This window comes from Pogona vitticeps, chromosome 5, assembly GCF_051106095.1.
Source record: "Pogona vitticeps strain Pit_001003342236 chromosome 5, PviZW2.1, whole genome shotgun sequence".
NCBI classification, from domain to species: domain Eukaryota; kingdom Metazoa; phylum Chordata; class Lepidosauria; order Squamata; family Agamidae; genus Pogona; species Pogona vitticeps.
The window spans coordinates 165,902,611-165,924,177 of record NC_135787.1 but is presented as its reverse complement, the minus strand read 5'-3'; the positions used below and the strand labels follow the sequence as shown (position 1 = coordinate 165,924,177).

The window sequence follows — 21,567 nt, the reverse complement described above, 5'->3', positions numbered from 1 at the left end:
GGCAGCCCAAGCCATCTCCTTACAATTGTCACTTTCCAAAGCTTGAAAAGGATGCATTTGCAGACCACAACTCCCAGAATCCCCCAGCCAGTATGGCCACTGGTCAAAAACAATAGGGGCCATCTTCCACGCAAGCAGAGGCAAAAGCCTTGAAATGGTTTCATCCGCAAAGTCAACTAAAGTCATATGTTTATATAGCTTTATACTCTGTTTTTGCAAGCTTTTGTTCAAGCTTTTGCTGCCCAGAGACCTTTGGGTAGTAAGTTAAATAAATAAATAAGTTAAATAAATAAACTTTCTCTTTCGTCTGTAATACCTGCTTTCAGTTAGGACCTGAGGCTTGAACATGTGTGTCTGACTATCCTAAGAGAAACCTGTCTCCCCACCTGCTTGGCTCTTCAGAAATTGTCCACCTATATTTGTTTGTTTGTTTATGCCCAAGGGGAAATGAAAGGAAACCAGGCGGTTCCCTGGCACTGGTGGCAACAATGGTACTTGGTTGGCACCTTCGCCAGACAAATAAAAGCCAGAAGAAGGAAAGAAGCAATCTCAGCAAGTCAGGTGATGTGAAGTTCTTTTCAAAAACATAATTAATTACAATAACAGGAAAAGTAGTTAGTTGCCTTCAACAACTTTTTTTTAAAAAGAATTTTAAAAAACTTTTTTTAAAATTTCTATTTTCTCTGTCTTGAGGTGATACCTTTATAAATTAACCCCCCCCCCCAAAAAAAAGGAACCAAATATGCAAAGAGGCAAATAAAAATGTACAGGCTGTCAGAAACACTGGGCAAATTCGTCTTGGCACAATTCCACTGGGGTAAACAGAATCAGGACACTGGAAATAAGTCATTAAAATTCATTAAACGCTTCCTATCAACTCGTTTCAGGTTCTGAGGCTCTCTAGGACTGGTTTTGCCCTGGGTAAGACTTTGGGAGCTTCAAACTAGGGGCAGAGTATTTAAAATTCAAGAACTGCCACTGGATTACTGCTGGTGGGCTTGATCCTGATGGTGGCAATCCAGCAACTACATTTCACTTTTAAAGTCCTCCCCTCACTTTTCTGAAGCGCCCAAAGGCTTCCCCGGAGTAAAAGGGAGTCCAAGGGAGCCTCAGAAGCTGAAACGGGAAGCATTAAATTAGTTTACATCAATTATTTCTCCTCCTCCCAACTGGTTTACAAGGTACAAAGTTATGTAACAAGATTTAGCCCATTATCCTCCACCACATCCTGGAACAACATGCAAATTACAAGGATTTAAGATCAGCCTTTCATCCCCTTCCAGTTCTAATTCCCTATTCTGCTTATTCTAGCACCTTACTTAATGAAGGGATAAAATTATCAAGAGTTTGGACTTTTCTGTGCGCTTATGAACCCTTTCTGTACCTTTTGGCTACCTATAAAGGCACAACCTCAATAAGGAGTCTAGAATTTACTTGGGGCCAATGTTGTCATCAATGCTTTTGTTTCTCTTTTATCAGTACAGTATTCAAAAACAACTAAAATAGTTACATTCTAGTCACCTTAAAAAAATAACCAGAATGCTATAAGCCATTGTTCTGCAGTACAAAGCACATCTAAGCAATGATAACACATACCTTGCAACTATTCTTAAAAGAGTTACAAAGCACACACAAAAAAGAGTGAAGCTATTCTTTGCTACATTACAAAGGTGATGTCACCTGGCTATTAATTAGTTTACATAAAAAGAAAATAATTGCTTCCAGGCTGTAAGGCAAACTACTAATTGAACAGAGGTCTGTCTCATCACAATGTTGTGACATAGAGTTAGTTCATGCAGGACAACTTTCTCAAAGCAGAGAAGCACTCAAAAAACAACCTGGGCACATAAAGAGTAATGGGAGCAGGGAGTCCTTTCATAGCACAGATACCATTTCTGCCATGAGCCGAGAGCAACAGCTGTTCAAACCACCCACTCGGAATCTGAGCAATATCTAAGTCAAAACAAGAAGGCTTTCCTTCGAACTGGTTATATTTTTAGCGTTTTAATAACCTGAGCCGTGATCTAACACACCAATGACACCAGATCCCATTTCACAACGAATGCACTGAGAGGGGGAGGAGAGTAATCTAGCTTTCATGTCAAGGAATGATCTGCCAAGATTCATCTGTTCAGCTCATTTGTATTTTTAAATCAAACTAGGGAGACGGTCTGCTGCAGAGGTAACACACATATCCTTGAAAAACGGTGGGAAGGGGGGAGTCACTTTTTAGATGGCAACTCCCAGCATGCCCAGATGTAAAATTCCACTTAGGCTGTAATTTGAGGCCTCTACCCTTGCAAGAAACCCATGTTTCACACATGTGGGAGTTGCATTCAGCTACCTGATAGGATTCTCGGACTTATAATGTAAGAAATAACATCTCCAAATATAAAGCAGAAGGACGGGGGAAATGAGGCAGAGCAAAGCAAAGGACGATTCACAAAAAGGCATCATACTGCTGCAGAAAAAAAAGGGGGGGGTAGCCTTGCTGGCACTGGCACCTTGTTTGACACATCCAGCCGCATACTGGAGAAGCACAGGAGCCTCAGAGGCAAGGTCTGAGTCCCACCAGCAGCACCAGAGCCTCTGAGCCTCCAGCCCTCTTGTTCCAGAGCAAACCCAGGAGATGCCATTGTCTGAGTCCGGAGTGCTCTCTTGGTTCCTGTACCAGCCTAACTAGAATCTGATGATCCCCCAAGGCCAATTGGTACACACCAGGCCTTACAAACTCTTAAGCTCAAATTAACTTCCCAGCTCCTCATGTCTCAACAATCCTGGCCATCACCCTTTGGCTACATTGGAATAGGGAAAGTGTGCCATAGGGCCTCCACTGTGGCTCCCAGAAACTCTGTATCCCACCCCTACAATGCAGCTGTTTCTAGACAAAATAGTGAGGGAGAAATAATCCTAAAACCCCAACCCTAACCTTATTTAGGCCCCTAAAGACTCCCTCACCCCAAACCCAGAAGTGGCCATCTATTCACATACAGGCCGGGACAAAGGCCCCTGTGGGCCTAAATAAGTTGCAGGGAATGGCCTGAAATCACTAATAGCCTTATTGACCTTTTGGAACCACAGCAATTATTTCCGTTTTTAAAACACAGCCCATAGGGTGTCATGAGATGGGTGTCACCCTCTAAGGTTCCTGGGGAATGGGAGCTGCCCCCAGACCTCTGAAATGGGCCCACCCCAGCCTACAGCATCTTACCTGAAGCCCTTTGATACTTATTTGTTTGCAATATTTTTAATGCAAAGCTTATGCTCTGACACCAAGTTATGGCCTTCAGTCACACTAGAAAATGCTAGAAAGCCCACAGAAACCAAGCAGCAGCAGCTTCAAGATAAATAAAAGATTTTTTTTCCACGCAGTTCATTGTTAGAAAGAGCAATCGGGAGATGTAAAGACGGCTGCCAATTTGGGCAGCATTAAAAGAAGACCAGGAAAATTCATACATAATAAAGGCTATAAGTGGCTTCCCATCATGATGATTATGGAGGGAGAGGGAATGAGATAAAGATTCCATTCATCATCACAGGCACTGTGGTTTTGAAGAATAGTTTCTAATAAACCTTAGCAGTGGCATGCTTATTAAGTACTCTTGCTCTGCTTATGGGCTTTCCATAGGCAAATGGTGAGCCACTACAGGTGAACCCTCACATGGATAAATATGTTGTGTGATCACTTGGGCTTATTTTATGATCTTAAGCTGGTGGTTCCAAAAGAACTTTCTTCATGCAGATGTTGGCTCCCACCATCCACAAGAAGCTGAAGGCTCAGAGAAAAAAACTTTAGATGCAACTCAATGGCTTGCTTTGACAGATTAGATATTCATCTCTACCATTTTCAGCACGTACCTGCACCATACTCTGAAGCTCCTGAAATGAAGCAGCCAACCTCTGGTTCTCTGCTTGCAGTTCGGATATCCTTTCAACAAGGCCATGATCCTCAACCTCTCGCTGAGGAGATGCTGCTGCCTGTTTCCTCAGTAAGGAACATTCTTCCTCCATGGTGCTAACCTTGCATTTCAACTGATCCACCTAGAAATATAGGAAGCAAAAAAACCAAAACAGCTCAACACCACCGCATGCAATGCTGAGAAAGCAGTAAGAGACATTTAGATACAGTTTTATTTCAACTCGGGCTAAATTCCAGAATAGGTCTGCAGTACGAAACCGATGGATAACCTGAAATTACAGAAAATATGGGCAAAAGATATATCTGTCCATCCAAGCATGGACAAAGCACATTTACATTCCCACAATGTATTCTGCATTTCTGGAGTTACAAGACAGAGCTTCTAAGTCAAAAGCCAGGTATAAAGGTCGCCTCCATCCACCTAGGGTCCTCCATTCCACCATTCCTGGCCAGCATGGCCACCTCAGGCACAGGACAAAATCAGGGGTGATCCCACTTTGACTATGACATGAAATACAGGGATGTAGCAAGTTACACACTCATGTTCAGTGTCAATGCTAGCCATCATCTGCCACCATAACAGAATTCCTCTCCACGGTCCTGTTACCTAAAAGCCAAAATGTTTCCAAAGAGTTTCCCAGACCTCTTGGTCAGTTTTGAAGGTGCAGTTGAATGAATTGGATACCTGGCTGCAGAGCCATAGGCTGGGAATTTAATTCCCCACTGTGTGTCCCAGGTGAAGAGCCAGCCTGTATAGCCTTGGATAGTTGTACAGTCCCTAGCACAGCCCAAAAGTAAATAAACTTTTGAGTACCCTACATCTAGAAAACCCTGGAAAATTTTGCCATAAGTCTGAATTGACGTGACAGCAGACATTTTATTACTGTTAGGGAAGAAGAGGGTCATTCCCCCTGTACTCCACCTTTTCTGGCTCCATTAATGTAAATACGTCCATCAGCAGAATTTCCTTGGATCTGACCAGTATAAGTTAACAGAAAGAAGTTACTTTGCAAAGTTGAAAAGGTGCCTTTTTGAACTACACTAGCCAGGGGATTCCTCAAATTACAGTCCAAAAAGTCACTTCCCTAAGTTGCTCTTCGAGTAAATTCGTAAGCGTAAGACCATACTGTATAGCAATAGCAATGAGAAGGCAATGAGCAGAATCCCTGAAGCCAGAGACAAAAATAGCAAGAAATCAAGTCTAGAAGGATGTCTGTTGTAAACACAGCTGTCAACACATGAGCTCACAGCTGAAGTGTTCCAGTTCAGACAGAGGAAATAGGTGTGCCTATTGCTCACAATGAAAGTCTGATAAGCAAGGTGCAGTCTGATAAATTCCTTGAACTATCCAGAGTGTAAAGACTACCTAGGTTATGGATTTCTTATCCAACTATGTTATGGCTCTCCAGCTAGTGTTTTCTCAGCAGATCTGCAAATGTTCCGGGTGAAACTCAGGTTGTATTTCCCCTGGAGTACTTGCAAAGTCATGAAGAAGACATTAGTCAGAAACTAGGTGGGGGCATAAAAATGTCAGAAAACAAATTAACACAGGGAAAATGTGTAAGCACACCGAGAATGCAGTCATTCAGTTGAATGCACTTAAAATACATGATACTTTCCTACAGAAAAGCAAATAGAATGGACAAATGTTTTTAATGTAGAAAAATCCAAAACTGTGATGCAAGGACAGCAAATATACATTGTTCCAGAGCTTGGAATTTTTTTTAAAAAAAAGAATACACATCTCAGATTCCTTGGAGAGAATCTAGGGAATTCTTGGGAATTACAGTCCAAAAGCATAACTTTTCCAGGCTCTGCACTGTTTCCTTCTCTCACATACACATACTCAAATGCACAGCAGTTCTCATAGCCATGCATTTTAGTAGCAGTGAAGAAACATATGGGTTCTTTAACTATAGCTTCATTCGGATAAAATATAGGTCATTGAAGCTGGTGTAGCATAGCAACTAAGAACTAAAAAGTCCCAGGTTCAAATCATACACCTGCCATGAACTCAACAGATGGTCCTGAACAAGACTCTTGGCAAGCCTCAGTCTTCCCATCTGCATTATGGGATAAGAATAACAACATTATCCTTATCTAACAGTTATTTTAAGTTGTTTAAATGATTTGGGGTAAGCATCTTAAATACCTAGCCTTAAGATACAGAACAGGTTCAAAAGGTAATTATACAAAAAATAATGCACTACCAATGCACTACCTAGGTCCCATATAGGGACGTGGTGGCGCTGTGGGCTAAACCGCAGAAGCCTGTGCTGCAGGGTCAGAAGACCAAGCAGTCGTAAGATCGAATCCACGCAACAGAGTGAGCGCCCGTTGCTTGTCCCAGCTCCCGCCAACCTATCGGTTCGAAAGCATGCAAATGCGAGTAGATAAATAGGTACCATCTCGGTGGGAAGGTAAACAGCGTAAAATCACACTGGTAAAAATCACACTGGCCATGTGACCACGGAAAGATTGTCTTCGGACAAACGCTGGCTCTATGGCTTGAAGAGCGGGATGAGCGCCGCCCCCTAGAGTCGGACACAACTGGACAAAAATTGTCAAGGGGAACCTTTACCTTTAGGTCCCATATATGATCTATACACACCTATCTCAAAAACACTTTCACAATTTCTGGGATTACTATTCTATGCAAAAAGATGCCTGCCCTAAAAACAGTGCAGCCTCTTTCATTTTGGAAGGGTAGCCATGTTAGTTTTTGCAGTGAAAACAAAAAAGGTCAATGAATTAGGTCCACAAAAGTTTATGCCATCATAAATGTGTTATATTTCTAAGGTGGCACAAAATGCTTTGCTGTGCTTACAGCCTGTTCAGTTCATTAAAAAGAAGATTAAGAAATGGCTTGGTCGCTGCCTGTGTATTAATGCCTTCTCAGAGCAAATGTGAATGTCACTACAGGGCTCAGACCTCACTGATGAAGACTAGGACTGCCTCTATCTATCATTTTTACAGCATCATCAATATGCATAGAGCTTTGTAGAGAAAAACTGCAGGCAGTTCCTTTCTCTATAGTGGCTGCAATACACAAGGGGACAGACGAAGAGACCATAAGAGGAGGCACAGGCCGACAAACGGACATACACACAAAATGGTATGACAATAAGCAAACATAGTTTATGTACAGGCTGAAATCAGCTGCAGTTTTTAAGCTCTGGGAAGAACTTTAAAAAGAACACTACAGAAGACAAAGGCCTAAATCCAGCCAGAAGTCCCAGACAGAGTAGGTGCACGGAATCAATGAGATTTACATAATCTTGAGCAACCATTCAGAAGTTGAGTCAATGGGTTTACGTACTTTAGGTGGCACTAGCAACCAGATTTAGGGACGTGGTGGCGCTGTGGGCTAAACCGCAGAAGCCTGTGCTGCAGGGTCAGAAGACCAGCAGTCGTAAGATCGAATCCACGCGACGGAGTGAGCTCCCATTGCTTGTGCCAGCTCCCGCCAACCTAGCGGTTCGAAAGCATGCAAATGCAAGTAGATCTATAGGGACCACCTCGGTGGGAAGGTAACAGCGTTCCGTGTCTAAGTCACACTGGCCATGTGACCTCAGAAGTGTCTTCGGACAAAACGCTGGCTCTATGGCTTGGAAACGGGGATGAGCACTGCCCCCTAGAGTCGAACATGACTGGACAAAAAAATTGTCAAGAGAAACCTTTACCTTTAGCAACCAGATTTAGGCCAAGAGCCTTCAGAAAGGATTCGCACACACAGGAACTGTTCTCATGATGAGTCATCAAATTGCTTCCAACTTATGGAGATTTCACTAGGTTTTTCAAGGTATCTAAGTTGTTCAAAAGTGGTCCACCATTGCCACATACACAGCCATTCAGTTTCAAATCCCCCAAAGGGACTAGAACCCAGGGACGAGAACCCAGATTTCCTGAGTCCCTGTCCACTTCTCCTTATTGCTTCTCAGCAAGAAACAGATGGGTGTATATGGCACATGACGGAATGCTGTACCTGGAAGAATGGACCACCGTTCAGTGGTAAAGCATATTAGATGAGCTGTAGCGCAGTGCTAGAGCTCACTGCTTGCATGCAGAACAGCCCAGGTTCAATTGCCAGCATCTCTGGTTAATTCCTTTCCTCAAAAACCATGGAGAGGTGATGTCAGCCATTCTTGATAAAAGCCAAGTTCTTCCTAACCTGAAGTAAGACATTTGGTTAGACAAGCAGAAGGCAAACCTTGGAGGGTCTAAGAATCACCACAGTTGCCAATTTCAGCCTCTCTAAACCTCTGTCTACATATGTATCTACAATTAACTATATCAGGTATGTATGTGAACAATTTTGACCGTCTACATTGAGAATACCATAGGCAGAATGCCAGTATGACAGGCAGCTGAATGACTGAATACTAACTGGTTGAATTGAGGACAATGTAGTGGGGAGGAATCTGGTCTATGTATTAGTTTTAAGGCAGTTTGGAGTTAAGAGTTTAGATGCAGAGGGAGAAACTGTTTACAGTTAATCACTAATCAGTTGTGCTAGAATTTACAAGAAAAAGCCTGTTTTGAGAGCCTAGTGTGTGTGTCAGCAAGTCAGTGAGTGTTTGAAGAAGTTAGCTTGATCTTGAATTACAGAAAGAATACATTTGGATTTCACTGTCGTTTTGATCTTTATTACTAATACCTCAGACCCTACCTTTCCCTTTATACCAATTACCTGTAGTCCCTCAATAAAATCCTTTTTGTTTTGTTAAACCAAATTCTCCTTGTTATTTATTTTATGTATAACTAAGAACTAAAACAGAGTACAAACATTCAATAACACACTCACAACAAAGATATGTGCTACCAGTGGGAACAAAGAAATTAACTAAAATAGGAAAAGGTTTCCCTGAAACCTGAATATTAAAAATGCTGGCTTGGGGCACGGAGGCTCTGGCTGAGACAGAATAGAAGGGGTAAGTAAGGCTACTATGGAAGTGGGGAGCCAATGACTGGAATTGACCTCCCCAACTCTGCAAGGAAGAGGAGATATTCCATTTTGTAAAATGAAATATGAGAGGCTCTCATAATTCAGAAATGAAGAATCTCTACAGGTGCTTATCTGAGTGGCTAGGAAAAAGTGGATCAGATATTAAAGGGGTAATTAGAATTACCAAAGGACAATGATTCTGAAAGATTTATTTGTGCCAACATGCCTTCCTAAAGGATGTGCAATGTTGTCTAAGCTTTATGCAAAAACAGCAATCTGGAATTTCAATTCTTATGGCTCTAGGCCTTAACAATCACCTGCATGAATAATACCCCCTCATGCTGAGAAAGCGGTGTTTATACACATGCAGGGTGTGGCCTCTCCTGGTAGTGAACCCAGTTGATCTCTCATTTATTCCTGAGAATCCAGGTGACAGCCAGCCCAAACAAATGCATTTCTTTGCATCCTCCATTTTTATCTTGCTTCCCTCAAATGCTGATTTCTTACTTTTCTTCATTTTGGGGGACAGAAACTTCCATGACTAGTACAGTCCAGTCTTTTCAGGACATGAACAGACTGTAGCACAAATGTATCACAATCACCTGAAGCAGGTGGGCAGGGTGGGTATTGTGATGGCTGTGGGCTCTATCACAAACACAAACACACATGCATGCACACTACTGTAACTAGTTCTTGCTGGCAACCATCGTACCCTTAATAAATGCCTTTTCCCACCGTAACTATTATTTTTAAAAAGAGCAGTGAATCTAGGCCCTCTGCAGCAAACAAAGCAAGCCCACAAAAACCCTCACTCTAACCCTGAGGACAGACAAGAGCGAGCCAACTGCCTCAGGGGCTCAAGGAACAGCTGCAAGCCATTCGCCTTGAGCATCCTGCACCTTGCCCTACACCCATTTCCCTCAGCTGCAAAACAGGGCTGCACACGCCACAGAGCCTGTCCTAATCACCCAAGAAGCCCACCACCTTCAGGCCCAGAGAGCGAGGCTCTCCCATTGCCAGTATTCAAAAGCCAATCAAATCCTCCACTGTACATGGAGGAGTGCCATCTTGTCCTTTTCCTCAAGCAACAGTGTGCCTTGGCCCAGCCCCGAGGCGCACAGCAGTCTGCAAGCAAAACGCCTGCCAACACTGGAAACGCTTCCTCCTCTCCAACCACCTTTGCTGCAGAAGTGAATGACTTCTGAATATTGCAACAGTAAGATACTGGGAGGAGGGAAATGGACCTGAACAGGTTGCCTTCCTTTCTAAAGGGCTCTCTTCCTCCTTATACGAAAGCTTACACATGCTTTAACTGGATGGAACACCTACTGATCAAAACGTAGGAACATGTGATGTTGCCTTATATTGAGTCAGATTAGTGGTCCACCACAGCCCAGGTGGGGGGGGAGGGCTGTCAGCTCTGACTGACAGTGGCTCTCCAGGGTCTGGGGGACACTATTCTCTTAGTCCTTCCTGAAGATGTCAAGGATCTTTCTGCATGCAAAGCACATGGTCAAATGGTGAGCTATTATATCTGGTCCTCAAGATAGCACCAAATACTCTCTGGTGGTCTCCCATCCAAGTACTGACCTGACTCTGCTTAACTTCTGGAAATTGATGACAACAGAGATGTTCAAGGTGGCGTGGTAGTTATCATACATATAGTGATTGCCAATGATTCACCATTGCCAATGATTCACCATTCTTTTTTTAAATCGTATTTTAGCTATGTAAAAATATTTTATCCAATAAAAAGCATCCCTATCTACTTTAACATACAGGTTTATTGACACATTTTTTAAAAAACCTAAATGACCACTCATTTGGTGAGCCAGGTTTGCACCAAGTTGTTCCAAGCCTCGACCCAAAGCTGTACATTTGGACTCTTTTTTTTTTTTGAGACACCTCCTTCCAACTGCAAAAGGAATTTAAATTCTCCCAGTGAATGGTACAGAATCCTAACAGAAAATCCTGATATGGTGCAAAAGTGAAAGCTAGAAGAGTGACTTTTTTGTCTACAACTCCCAAGATATGTCAGACAGCAAGGGTAGGAGAATTACAGTCCAAAACAAAAACTTTCCAAAGACCTAGTGAGGTCCTTCAGCCAAGACACAGGATAATACCTGCTGTGGGATTGATTCTCAGACCGCTCTGCCTGAGACCTTAGCAGCAAGCTCTTGTTCTCTTTTTTAAAAGAGAAGCAAAGGTTGTACTTTATCAGCTTAGGTCTTTTGGCATATCAGAGAATCCCTGTTGGGGTTATGATGAGCTGCAGTGGACTCAGGGGAGACATTTGGACAAGCTCAAAGCTTGCAAAAACTAGGGCAGGCAAGAAGGTGTGGCAATGAATTTTGCAGAGAGACAAGAGTCCAAAAAAAAAGAAAGAAAAAAGAGGACTTCCCAAAGTGCAAGCAAGTGAAGGGAAAGAGAAACTAGGAAACAGAGGCAGATAATTTCAGCACCCAGGATGAGGCACAGCCAAGGAACTCATAGCAAGAGACGCCTTTTGCTTATTTCCTTGAATAGGAGTTGCAGTAAGATCAGAGCAGCTACAATGGAGATGCTTCATTAGTACAGGGACATCTGGCACATGGAAGTGACTCTGCTTCAACTGTGATGTACACACTACCTCATGCTTCATCAGAGAGGCAGGGTGGTGTAGCGACTCATGCTCTGAAAGTTCCAGTCCTCGTTGAGTCATCAAATTCACTGAGCTATAGAACCTTGGGTCAGTCACTTCCTCTCGGTCTGGACTACCTTACAGGGTTGTTGTGTAGATAATATGGGGAGAAAGAGAGCCATTTATGCTGACTTGAAGTCATTAGAGGAAAGGTGGGACATAAATATAATTAATAGAAAAAGTATACATTGCATACGCAAAACAAATATAAAATACTGCAAGAGGTCTGCAGATTCATGTTTTTGGACTGTAACTCCCAGAATTCCCCTAGGCAACACAGCGCACGTGCACACACACAAAGCACATCCCTGCTCACCATACCCCCAGTTGCAAGTCCCGGCTTCGTAGGACAGCAGCATTCTTCTCCTCGCACAGCTGTGCGTAGCGCATGGCCAGCATATAATTTTCATCCTTCAGCCTCTGCAGTTCCAAACTGTTGGAGTCCCACTCCTCCTCAAACCTCTGCCACCGCTCCTGCGCTTTCTGCAGCTCCTGCAGCTGTTGCTTGAGCTGACTGCACTCCTCCTCCAGAGCTTGGTTCTTCACCTGAAGCTGATGCTCTTTAGCCAGGTGGCCTTTCCGCTGGGCCCTCACCTTCTTCACCTCCATCATGAGGAACTGTGTCAGGCCTTCAGGCCCCTCTTCATCTGGAAACAAAAGACACAGAACATACATCAAATTGAGTCTTCAGACAAGATGCCAAGACCTACTAAGAAGGCTGACTGCTGAAGAATTGATGCTTTTGAATTGTGGTGCTGGAGGAGACTCTTGAGAGTCCCCTGGACTGCAAGGAGATCAAACCTATCCATTCTGAAGGAAATCAACCCTGAGTGCTCACTGGTAGGACAGATCCTGAAGCTGAGGCTCCAATACTTTGGCCATCTCATGAGAAGAGAAGACTCCCTAGAAAAGACCCTGATGTTAGGAAAGTGTGAGGGCAAGAAGAGAAGGGGACGACAGAGGACAAGATGGATGGACAATGTCATCGAAGCTACCTACATGAATTTGACCCAACTCCAGGAGGCAGTGGAAGACAGGAGGGCCTGGCGTGCTCTGGTCCAAGGGGTCACAAAGAGTACTGCAAACACTTTAGGCCAAAACATGATAGCTTTCTAGTTAGGAAGATTATGTGGTGATATAACGTGATCACCTAGTCCAAAGCTGAACTCAAAAAACTACCAAAGGAAGTTAAACAATAATTATATGTCATTTACAGCTTAAGTCAACTCTATTTCTAATTGCGAAGCTGCCCATACTCTGTGCTTAGCTCTGAGCTTCATAAAAGATGAGTAGCCTCTTAGCTTTAGTAGTCTCTCATCCAGGAAAAAAAAATCCACATCTGATGCTTACATTTACTATATAATGGTCCAGAGTTCAGCAATTCTTACCCAGGATCATGGAGCAACGCTGAACTGGCTGCTTCCCTGTCAATCTGGTGAAATGTTCTGGGTAATAGAATTCCAGGGATTCTAGAAAAGCTTCATAGCCTCGCTTCCCTCGTCTTCGGAGGATATCCATGAGGAGTCCTGTAGTGAGAAGTACAGTTTTTTAAAAAGTCTCCACAGAACTAACGCCTGCTCCATCACCAGTATGCAGAACCACATTCATAATGCTTGGCAAGGTTTGGTGGGAACTGCAGTCCAAAAAGACTATATACTCCCACCCTGCTCTAACCATTGATCCTCCTTGGCTCTCACCCACATGCTTCCCACCAAAATCCAAAGGGCTCAGTAGATGCCAGGGCAAGCATTTGCCCAACAAAAGTGTACATCAAAACTTCCATGTCTGAATAAATCAACCCATACAATCCCTGGAGCTCCATCTCATCACAGCCAGCCAAGGCTAGATCTTACACATGTAAGTTGCAAACACCAGGGACTTCTGTCTGAGCGACTCCGTCAAGCTAATCTCACTCACAAGCCTACCTGCCTGTCATTTCAGCCCTACACACATAGGCTCCTGGCTAATTTCTTCACCAGCATGTTGAACAAGGTACCCTTAAGAACAAGACCAACAGACCAGGAAAACCATCCCCGGTTACAAAATGCAAAATTTACTTCCCACAGAACAAAGCAATTAAGACTGCTCTATACTTGGTGTACTTGGCGTGACAGCTCGAGGTCCCACAGTGTTCCCTCAGCAATCACTGGATGAAAACATATTAAAGAGCGTTGAGGGCAGATACACATTTCAAAACAGTTTTTGAGGCATTCATTAAGGAGCTTCCCATGGCCACCTCTTCTGTCTTTCAACATGCATTTCTCCACATCATACCCACAGCTTGGAAAGAAAATCATACGCTACAGGTAATGTACAGTAGCTACCTAAAAATAGTCACTTTGGATGTTACTAGAGTGTAACGTAGTCCACTTTCAAGAGTTCCTTGTAAAAGATATTTTGCCAGAGGTTTTCAAGTTTTATGCCATTCTCTTATTGTTCCTCAGTCACCTCCCCACACAATAACACAAAGGTGACAGAAATGTAACAAGCACCACAAGAAGTTACTCTACACTACAAAAAAATAGTGATATTTCACCCACAATGTCCTGATTTTGTCTTAAAAGGTCTTTTTTAAGAAAGAGGAAGTAAAGGCCTAAAACAGGCCATGGGCAAAAGACATGTTTAAAGGAAAGTGACCTGCAGGGGACCTGATCCACCATTTTGAAGCCTTTTTATTCCTAGTGGTTTTGGGTTGGAAGGGCTACACTGATGGGCCTGGGAAAGCACAGGCAACCTACAAACGGGCTCTAACCACTGCACAGCACCAATTCTCTTGTGAACTCCCCAATGAGTCTTTACCTTCCCTTACCTGTTCGGTTGCTCTTGCACGGAAATCGATAGGCACTCAGCACCTCCTCTTCATCCTGCTCATCTATCACCCGGCATTGGCGCAGGTATGGTGTCAGTTTTGCTGGGTTCAGAGAGCGGGTGAGCTGGTGCCGCGCACTCTCAATTTTCTCCCACAGGGCGCCCTCTTCCTCTTCCGCCTCAGAGAGGCTTTGGGCCTCGTTGATGAGATCCTCAGGCCCTAAGGAAACACATTCAAGATCATTAAAAATGAATTAATTCTCCCTTAAGAGCTTTTAATCTGTTAGCTGAACTAACAAGCTGAGGGGGTATTTAGCAACCTTCTGAGGCATGCACATGGCTCAGCTGGGTATCTGAACCTCTGCACAGAACATGGAACCAAGTGGATGCTGGTTTCTCGGAATTACCTTCTGTGAAGCACAGTGATGTGATCTTGCACATGCAGGATTGAACATGTAAGAAATAAACAGTAAGGATGAAGAAGGCATTTACAGATCTGAAACAAGAAGCACAGTGGACCTTAGATCAGGAGGGGGAGTTCTTGATGGAGTTTTATTCTCAACCTCACATTCTGTCTGTAGTTTGTGTGACCGGGAAGGAGTTTTCTAGACTGGGATGATTGTCTATCCAGCACTAACCAATCATTCCTTCCAGTCTTTGATTTCAAAGAGAGCCCCGCTTCTCTGCTGAGTTTTTCCTCTATTGGTTGCAGTTGTTTGTTTGCTGTTGATCTGTTTGGTTGGTTGTTAAGTATGCACGTAGCAAAGAAAGTGGCATACATAAGTCTAATTCCAAGCAATTGAAAATATTTTTTTTTCATTCTTTCTCCTACGAACGTCTCAGAGTTGAGTTACTGAGACTTCAAATGCCAATTAATGAATGAAACGGGGTGGATTCTGGGGACATATAGCAATTTTCTTCTATGGATCTCTGCACTTCTAGTGCATAGCAAGAAAAAAATTACAAAAAATTCAGAACTGTGCAATATTTCCAACTGTCCAGGGCCAATTTTCTGCCTAATGAAAACCACGCCACCATGGAAGATGCAAGCAAAATAAAGGATCAAAACAGGAAAAGGCCAAATAACCACTACTGGTTTTCTTTGTTGTTGTTTTGAAGGAGTTGTGTTGACTGCAAATTCACAGGTCCTGAAAGTTCCTCCAGAGATTCCAAACTGATCCTCCATTTTTTTTAATGGAGGAGAGGAAGAGAGAACCTCAAAAATATCCCTAAGGGAGTATAGAAAGTCCGTAAACTGCATTTTGCCCACCTCTGATTAGATAGAAGCCAATTCATGTACAGTACCTTGGACAGAAAAGTTGACCACAAAGAATGATACAAACAAGGGTGATACAGATGTCAAGGCAAAGTACCTTTATAGTGTTGCCTCTATCAAGTCTATTCCCCAGGCATACCCCTTTGGTAAAGCCCTTGACTTAACACATTCAGTTTCATTCTCATTCAAAAGAGTCTCTAATTTGGGGCAGGGAAGTTGCCACCTGAGGGATCTCAGCCTGATGTCATTCAACCCTTAGAATCACCCAGCTCTCTAGATGTTACAGGCCAATTCATGCTGTAAAGATGGCCTTTCTAGGAAACATTCTGCAATCAGAACTTGAAAAAATTATTTTGGGGCCACATTCATTAGAATATTCTGGTATCTGTAGTAAGAAAAGTATCTTTCCCAAACTCTGCAGCTTCTCTGCTTATATGTGTATGTGTAAGCATGAGAAAGAAGGGACATGGTTGCACAGAGGCAAAGAGCACTATCCAATCCTGCAATGCAACACATTCCACCTCTGTGGACCAGGACTCTCTCCCTCCACGTTTAGACCTTGTTGTTGTTGTTTAGCCATTAAGTCATGTCTGACTCTTTGTGACCCCATGGACCAGAGCACGCCAGGCCCTCCTGTCTTCCACTGCCTCCCGGAGTTTGGTCAGATTCATGTTGGTAGCTTCAATGACACTGTCCAACCATCTCGTCCTCTGTCGTCCCCTTCTCCTCTTGCCTTCATACTTTTCCAACATCAGGGTCTTTTCCAGGGAAATCTTCTCTTCTCATGAAATGGCCAAAGTATTGGAACCTCAGCTTCAGGATCTGTCCTTCCATTGAGCACTCAGGGTTGATTTCCTTCAAAATGGATACGTTTGTTCTCCTTGCAGTCCAGGGGACTCTCAAGAGCCTCCTCCAGCACCACAATTCAAAAGCATCAATTCTTCAGTGGTCAGCCTTCTTTATGGTCCAACTCTCACTTCCATACATCGCTATTGGAAAAACAAGGTGAGGTCTCTGCTTTTTAAGATGCTGTCGAGGTTTGTCATCGCTTTCCTCCCAAGAAGCAGGCATCTTTTAATTTCGTGTTTGCTGTCACCATCTGCAGTGATCATGGAGCCCAGGAAAGTAAAATCTGTCACTGCCTCCATATCTTCCCCTTCTATTTGCCAGGAGGTGATGGGACCAGTGGCTATGATCTTAGTTGTTTTTTTTTGTTGTTGTTTTTTTGGATGTTGAGCTTCAGACCATTTTTGGCGCTCTCCTCTTTCACCCTCATTAAGAGGTTTTTTAATTCCTCCTCACTTTCTGCCATCAGAGTGGTATCATCTGCATATCTGAAGTTGTTGATATTTCTTCCGACAATCTTGATTCCGGCTTGGGATTCCTCCAGTCCAACCTTTCACATGAGGTATTCTGCATGTAAGTTAAATAAGCTTGGGGACAATATACAGCCTTGTCAGACTCCTTTCCCAATTTTCCCAGTTGTTCCATATCCAGTTCTAACTGTTGCTTCCTGTCCCACGTATAAGTTTCTCAGGAGACAGATAAGGTGGTCAGGCACTCCCATTTCTTTAAGGATTTGCCACAGTTTAGACTTAGCTCCATTCAATTCCCAAGATTCCAAAATTGCACCGCAGGTAAGTGCTTCAACTCACTGAGCTATTTAGCTAGTTGAATTGTGTGGCCCACAAGAGATGCTAAAGAACTAAATGTTTTATTTACTTATGGTGCTTTCATACTGCTTTTCTCCCATACTGGCTCTCAGATGGCTGCAGTCTGCTCATATCCTAGGTAGAGGTCACAGAGAAGGTAAATAGCCATATTCTTGGTGGTAGAGAGAAGTGTGTGTGCTTTGACCCTCACTAAGGCAACAGATGGTTGATGCTCAGGGTCGAATAGAGAGAAATGAAAGGACGTAATGACCTCACTTAAGGATTTCTTCTACTTCCAGTTTTTATTTACGTATTTAAAATATTTTCCTCCATCTTTCTCCTTAAAAAAGGCGGCTTACATCATCCCTATTCCCTGCTCTTCCTTTCAACTGACCAGAAGCACGTCTGTCTTAAGTTTCAGTTTATTCGACCTCATCCAGTTCACGGGACTATTTGACAACAAGGGTAATATTTTTTAAGACTCGAGGAAGCTGTACTTGCCGCATTATGGCCTCTGCTGGCTTAATCTGCAGGAATTATGAGGTGAGGGGGCAGCAACCTTCCCCCTCTTTTCACTAATTATGAAGCTGTGTAGCTCTATTTCTTTCATTCCTGGCTGTGATTAAGCACAGTCCCTCTGAGGCAAGACAGTGGAGTTCCAAGGAGATGCCATGACTCACAGATCTCAGACATTCAAACTCAATGCTGAATCACCAAGTCTTTCCATCTCCATCCCCTACAGGCTTCCCTGGAGGTAGGTACTTTCTCTAATCACTCTTTGCCATATATTCTATGGGCTTTGTGAGATTATAGATTTCTCAGTATTTAAACAAGGAGGCGAGAGAGGATAAATGCCTCTTTCAGCCACAAACTCAACCCTCACTCCCCACACATACATGCATCCATATATAATCACTTACATTTTAAAATTAGTCAGTAGGATTTCCAATTGCACAGCCTCCCAAGCTTTCCTGCTGCCTGAGGCAGAGCAGCAAATGGCATCGCTCAGCCAGCATTTACCCAACTCCAAGAGTACAGTACTTAAACCCAGCCAGGTTGTTTGAACACATGACAGAAATATCAAACAGATATTTTTACCGTGGCAACAAAAATGCAACAAGAAATTAAATAATGATATGCTTCTATTTCATGATATCCAAAAATCTGCTGGCGTAAGACATTTGCCACACCGTACCCAATAGGCAGAAGATGGGCTCTTCTACCTTCTTACCTGTCATGCCGAAGAGTTCCAGTTACAAAAAAACCTTGATGAAAACTGTTACTTCTATGAATTCTTCTGTAAGTTTATCCCTCTGGTATGGCAAGCATTCTTCTCACCATTGTGCTTTCCGGGAAGTTCAGATTATCTGAAGTCCAGCTGGCAACAGAGCAAAAAAAGGCCTGTATGACTGTTGCAGTACAATCTTTTCCTTCTGGTTCATTAACTAATTGTTACTGGCCTGAATGAGGCTTCCTTTCATTTCTCAGTTCAAACTCCCACTAACTCTTCTTTTCTTTCCTCCTGTTTTGCAGCCCCACATGACTATCCTGAACATCCAAAGTACACACAACAGAACAGTCTACACTTTTATCACACAGTGCATGAGTCAATGAAAAACGTAATAGAATAGCACAAGGCTAGCCCATCTCTTCGACTCCACCTCCACGTAACTCCATGGTGTTCAAACATTCCCTTTGGCCAAGATGAGCTGCACAGGAGTGCTGAAAGGATACCGCATGGGAAAAGCAACTCACAGAACAAAGACCCACACCTAGCCTGATTTTAAACCAAAGGTCACCAAGGTTTCTCCCCTGCAAAATTTAAAAAGAGTACAGCTGATGTCCTTCCTGCAATACATTAGTTACAGATTACAAATGTGGAAAAATACAATAGTACCTTTATTAAACTGCAAAAAAAAAATCATCAATGCAAGCTTTCATGGATTAAAAATCCTTTTTTCAGGCATACCCCAGTAACTTACAGGGCAGGGCAGAAAATTAGAAATGAATGTCCCGAAAAATACATGGCAGAACTTTGCCAGGCAAAATGTTTTAAGGTGAGTTTGAAACTGGTTGCAGGCAGCACTATGTGACTCTTGTATCAGAAAGGAGAGGGGTAGAGAGTGATTTATTTCTAAGACAGAATTCAAACTTGAGATAGAAATCTAAGTTATTGCTTTCGGGGAACAGGCTGTGCTTCGCCATGCAACCTTAGGCCTCAGCATCTCTCCATCATTTTAGAAATTAAACTCCACATGCACATGAAATTAAACCTATCAATCTAAACATGCTGTTATTTAAACAGCACCACCCCACATGGGTGGCACTTCATCAAGTATCAGAGATCCCATGCCAAGTAGTTAACAACAGTAGAGAAAAAAAGCAAAAGAGACCACACACAAAAAAAGGAGGGAAAGAGCAGCAGATATTGAAAGGTAGTGAGAATGCAATTATTTCCAATTATTAGGTAGCTTTTGGAGACAAGAGGCAACCATACACAGTCACAAACAAGGGTCTCAACCGCTCAGCAAAAATCACAATCAGAAAGGTGTGTACACACACACACACACACACACACACACACACACACACACACACACACACACACACACACACACACACACACACACACACACACACACACACACACACACACACACACACACGCTTTTCTTCCAGTGCACACCAGCGTACTCCTGCTGGAACTGCAACAAGTAAGGAAGGACTGTTACCTCGAGTCTCTCCAGTTGCTGGCCTATTTCCCAAGGGAGCAAACTCCACAACCAGATGTAGCAGCAAAACTTTTTATTTTCCCCTTTTCCCTTTTTTTGTTTCGGGCCCCTTTCCTCTCAGTCCTTCGTTCGCCCACTCACCTCTTTCGCCCGCGCGCACAAAAACAAGACGCAGAAACACAGACGGTGAGAAAGAGAAAGAGGGAGCGAGGGAGAGGCGCACCTGGCGGGAGCAGTCAGCGGCCGTCGCCGGGGAGGGGGGGAGAGGCAGGCGGGGGCAGATCGGCTCCTGAATGAAGGCTCCGGGGTGGCCTGAGTCAAAAACAAGTCCCAGCAGCCCCTCCGCCTGCGCTCAAGAATGCAGGCGGCGTGGATTCCATTCCCAGAGGAGGGAAACTCACTCCAGTGGGCGGGGTGGGAAGGCGACCCGAGGCAAAAAAAAAGAGAGCCAAAAATAAGATTGACCGGCGGCTAGGAGATGAAGCTCCGTCCAAAAGACTGGCCATGGCAGGCACGCTGGTCCCTTTCCTTCTAAAGAAGAGCGCGGGGAAGTTACTTTTTTTTTTTGAACCACCACGCCAAGCATTACCAGCCGCTCTGGGAATTGTAATTCTCTTCTTAGAGCCTCTCAGATAGATGACTCTTACACTTTTCCCACTACGTATAACTCTTCTCTTTCATACACGTTATTATTTTGAACCACACTGTGTAAATGCTGGCAGACATTATCCATGGTGCAGTGGTACATTTCGAGGTGCAGAGGCTCGCCCCTGTACATCACAGCTGGGGGAAATGGCTATTAGAAGGACATGTCTTATAACCTGCCCCTGCCTGCTACTACCCTAGTAAGGTGGCCATACGGGTTTGGGGAGAGGTTCTGGGAGTTGCAGTTTTAAAAAGTACAGTAATTTCCCCATGCTCTAGGCTGGGTCTACAGTAATCAAAGGTAGAGTAGGATGATCGCTCACACATCAATAACAAAAAAGGGAATACGAACTCTGTGTGCGTGTATACACATATATATGTAGAACTAAAGTAGGCCCATTGAATCAATGAAACTTACAGGGGAGTTCACTCACCAGATGTCCAAGGATTGAATGGGCCTACTCTAGTTGCGACTAACTCTGCTAAGCAACCAGATTTCACCTTGTGTATACAATGTTCTGTCCAGGTGCTCATTGTAGGTGACCAGTTAATTTATTAGCTAGCTTTTTTTTTTTACTGACTATCCCATCTCTTTTAGCCTTTTGTTTCTGACTATCCCATCTCTCCATTCAACATCACAATAATCCAAGTTTATGCACCAACCAGCATTGCTGAGGAGACTGAAATTGAACAATTCTATGAAGATCTACAACACCTTCTAGAACTGACACCAAAGAAAGATGTTCTTCTCATTCTAGGGGACTGGAATGCTAAAGTAGGGAGCCAAGAGATAAAAGGAACAACAGGGAAGTTTGGCCTTGGAGTTCAGAACGAAGCAGGACAAAGGCTAATAGAGTTTTGTCAAGAGAATAAGCTGGTCATCACAAACACTCTTTTCCAACAACACAAG

At 43.4% G+C, this 21,567-nt stretch overlaps 1 protein-coding gene across 4 annotated transcripts in view; it reads right to left on the bottom strand.

Annotated features, from left to right (window-relative positions):
• The window catches only part of CARD10 (caspase recruitment domain family member 10), a 57,243-nt gene extending 35,997 nt beyond the window's left edge, over window positions 1-21,246 (bottom strand). For 2 of the 4 annotated variants that reach the window (XM_020787760.3, XM_073000085.2), the window contains exons 1-6: window positions 20,013-20,227; window positions 18,512-18,658; window positions 14,354-14,572; window positions 12,933-13,070; window positions 11,866-12,191; window positions 3,859-4,041 (exon numbers count right to left, since the gene is read on the bottom strand). In XM_020787760.3, the coding sequence (XP_020643419.3) occupies window positions 3,859-4,041; window positions 11,866-12,191; window positions 12,933-13,070; window positions 14,354-14,572; window positions 18,512-18,518 (873 nt within the window). In that variant the 5' untranslated portion in view covers window positions 18,519-18,658; window positions 20,013-20,227. Of the gene's footprint in view, window positions 1-3,858; window positions 4,042-11,865; window positions 12,192-12,932; window positions 13,071-14,353; window positions 14,573-18,511; window positions 18,659-20,012 lie in introns of all 4 variants that reach the window. The other 2 variants (XM_020787761.3, XM_073000084.2) reach the window with 2 other exon arrangements.
• Window positions 21,247-21,567: the final 321 nt, after the last annotated feature.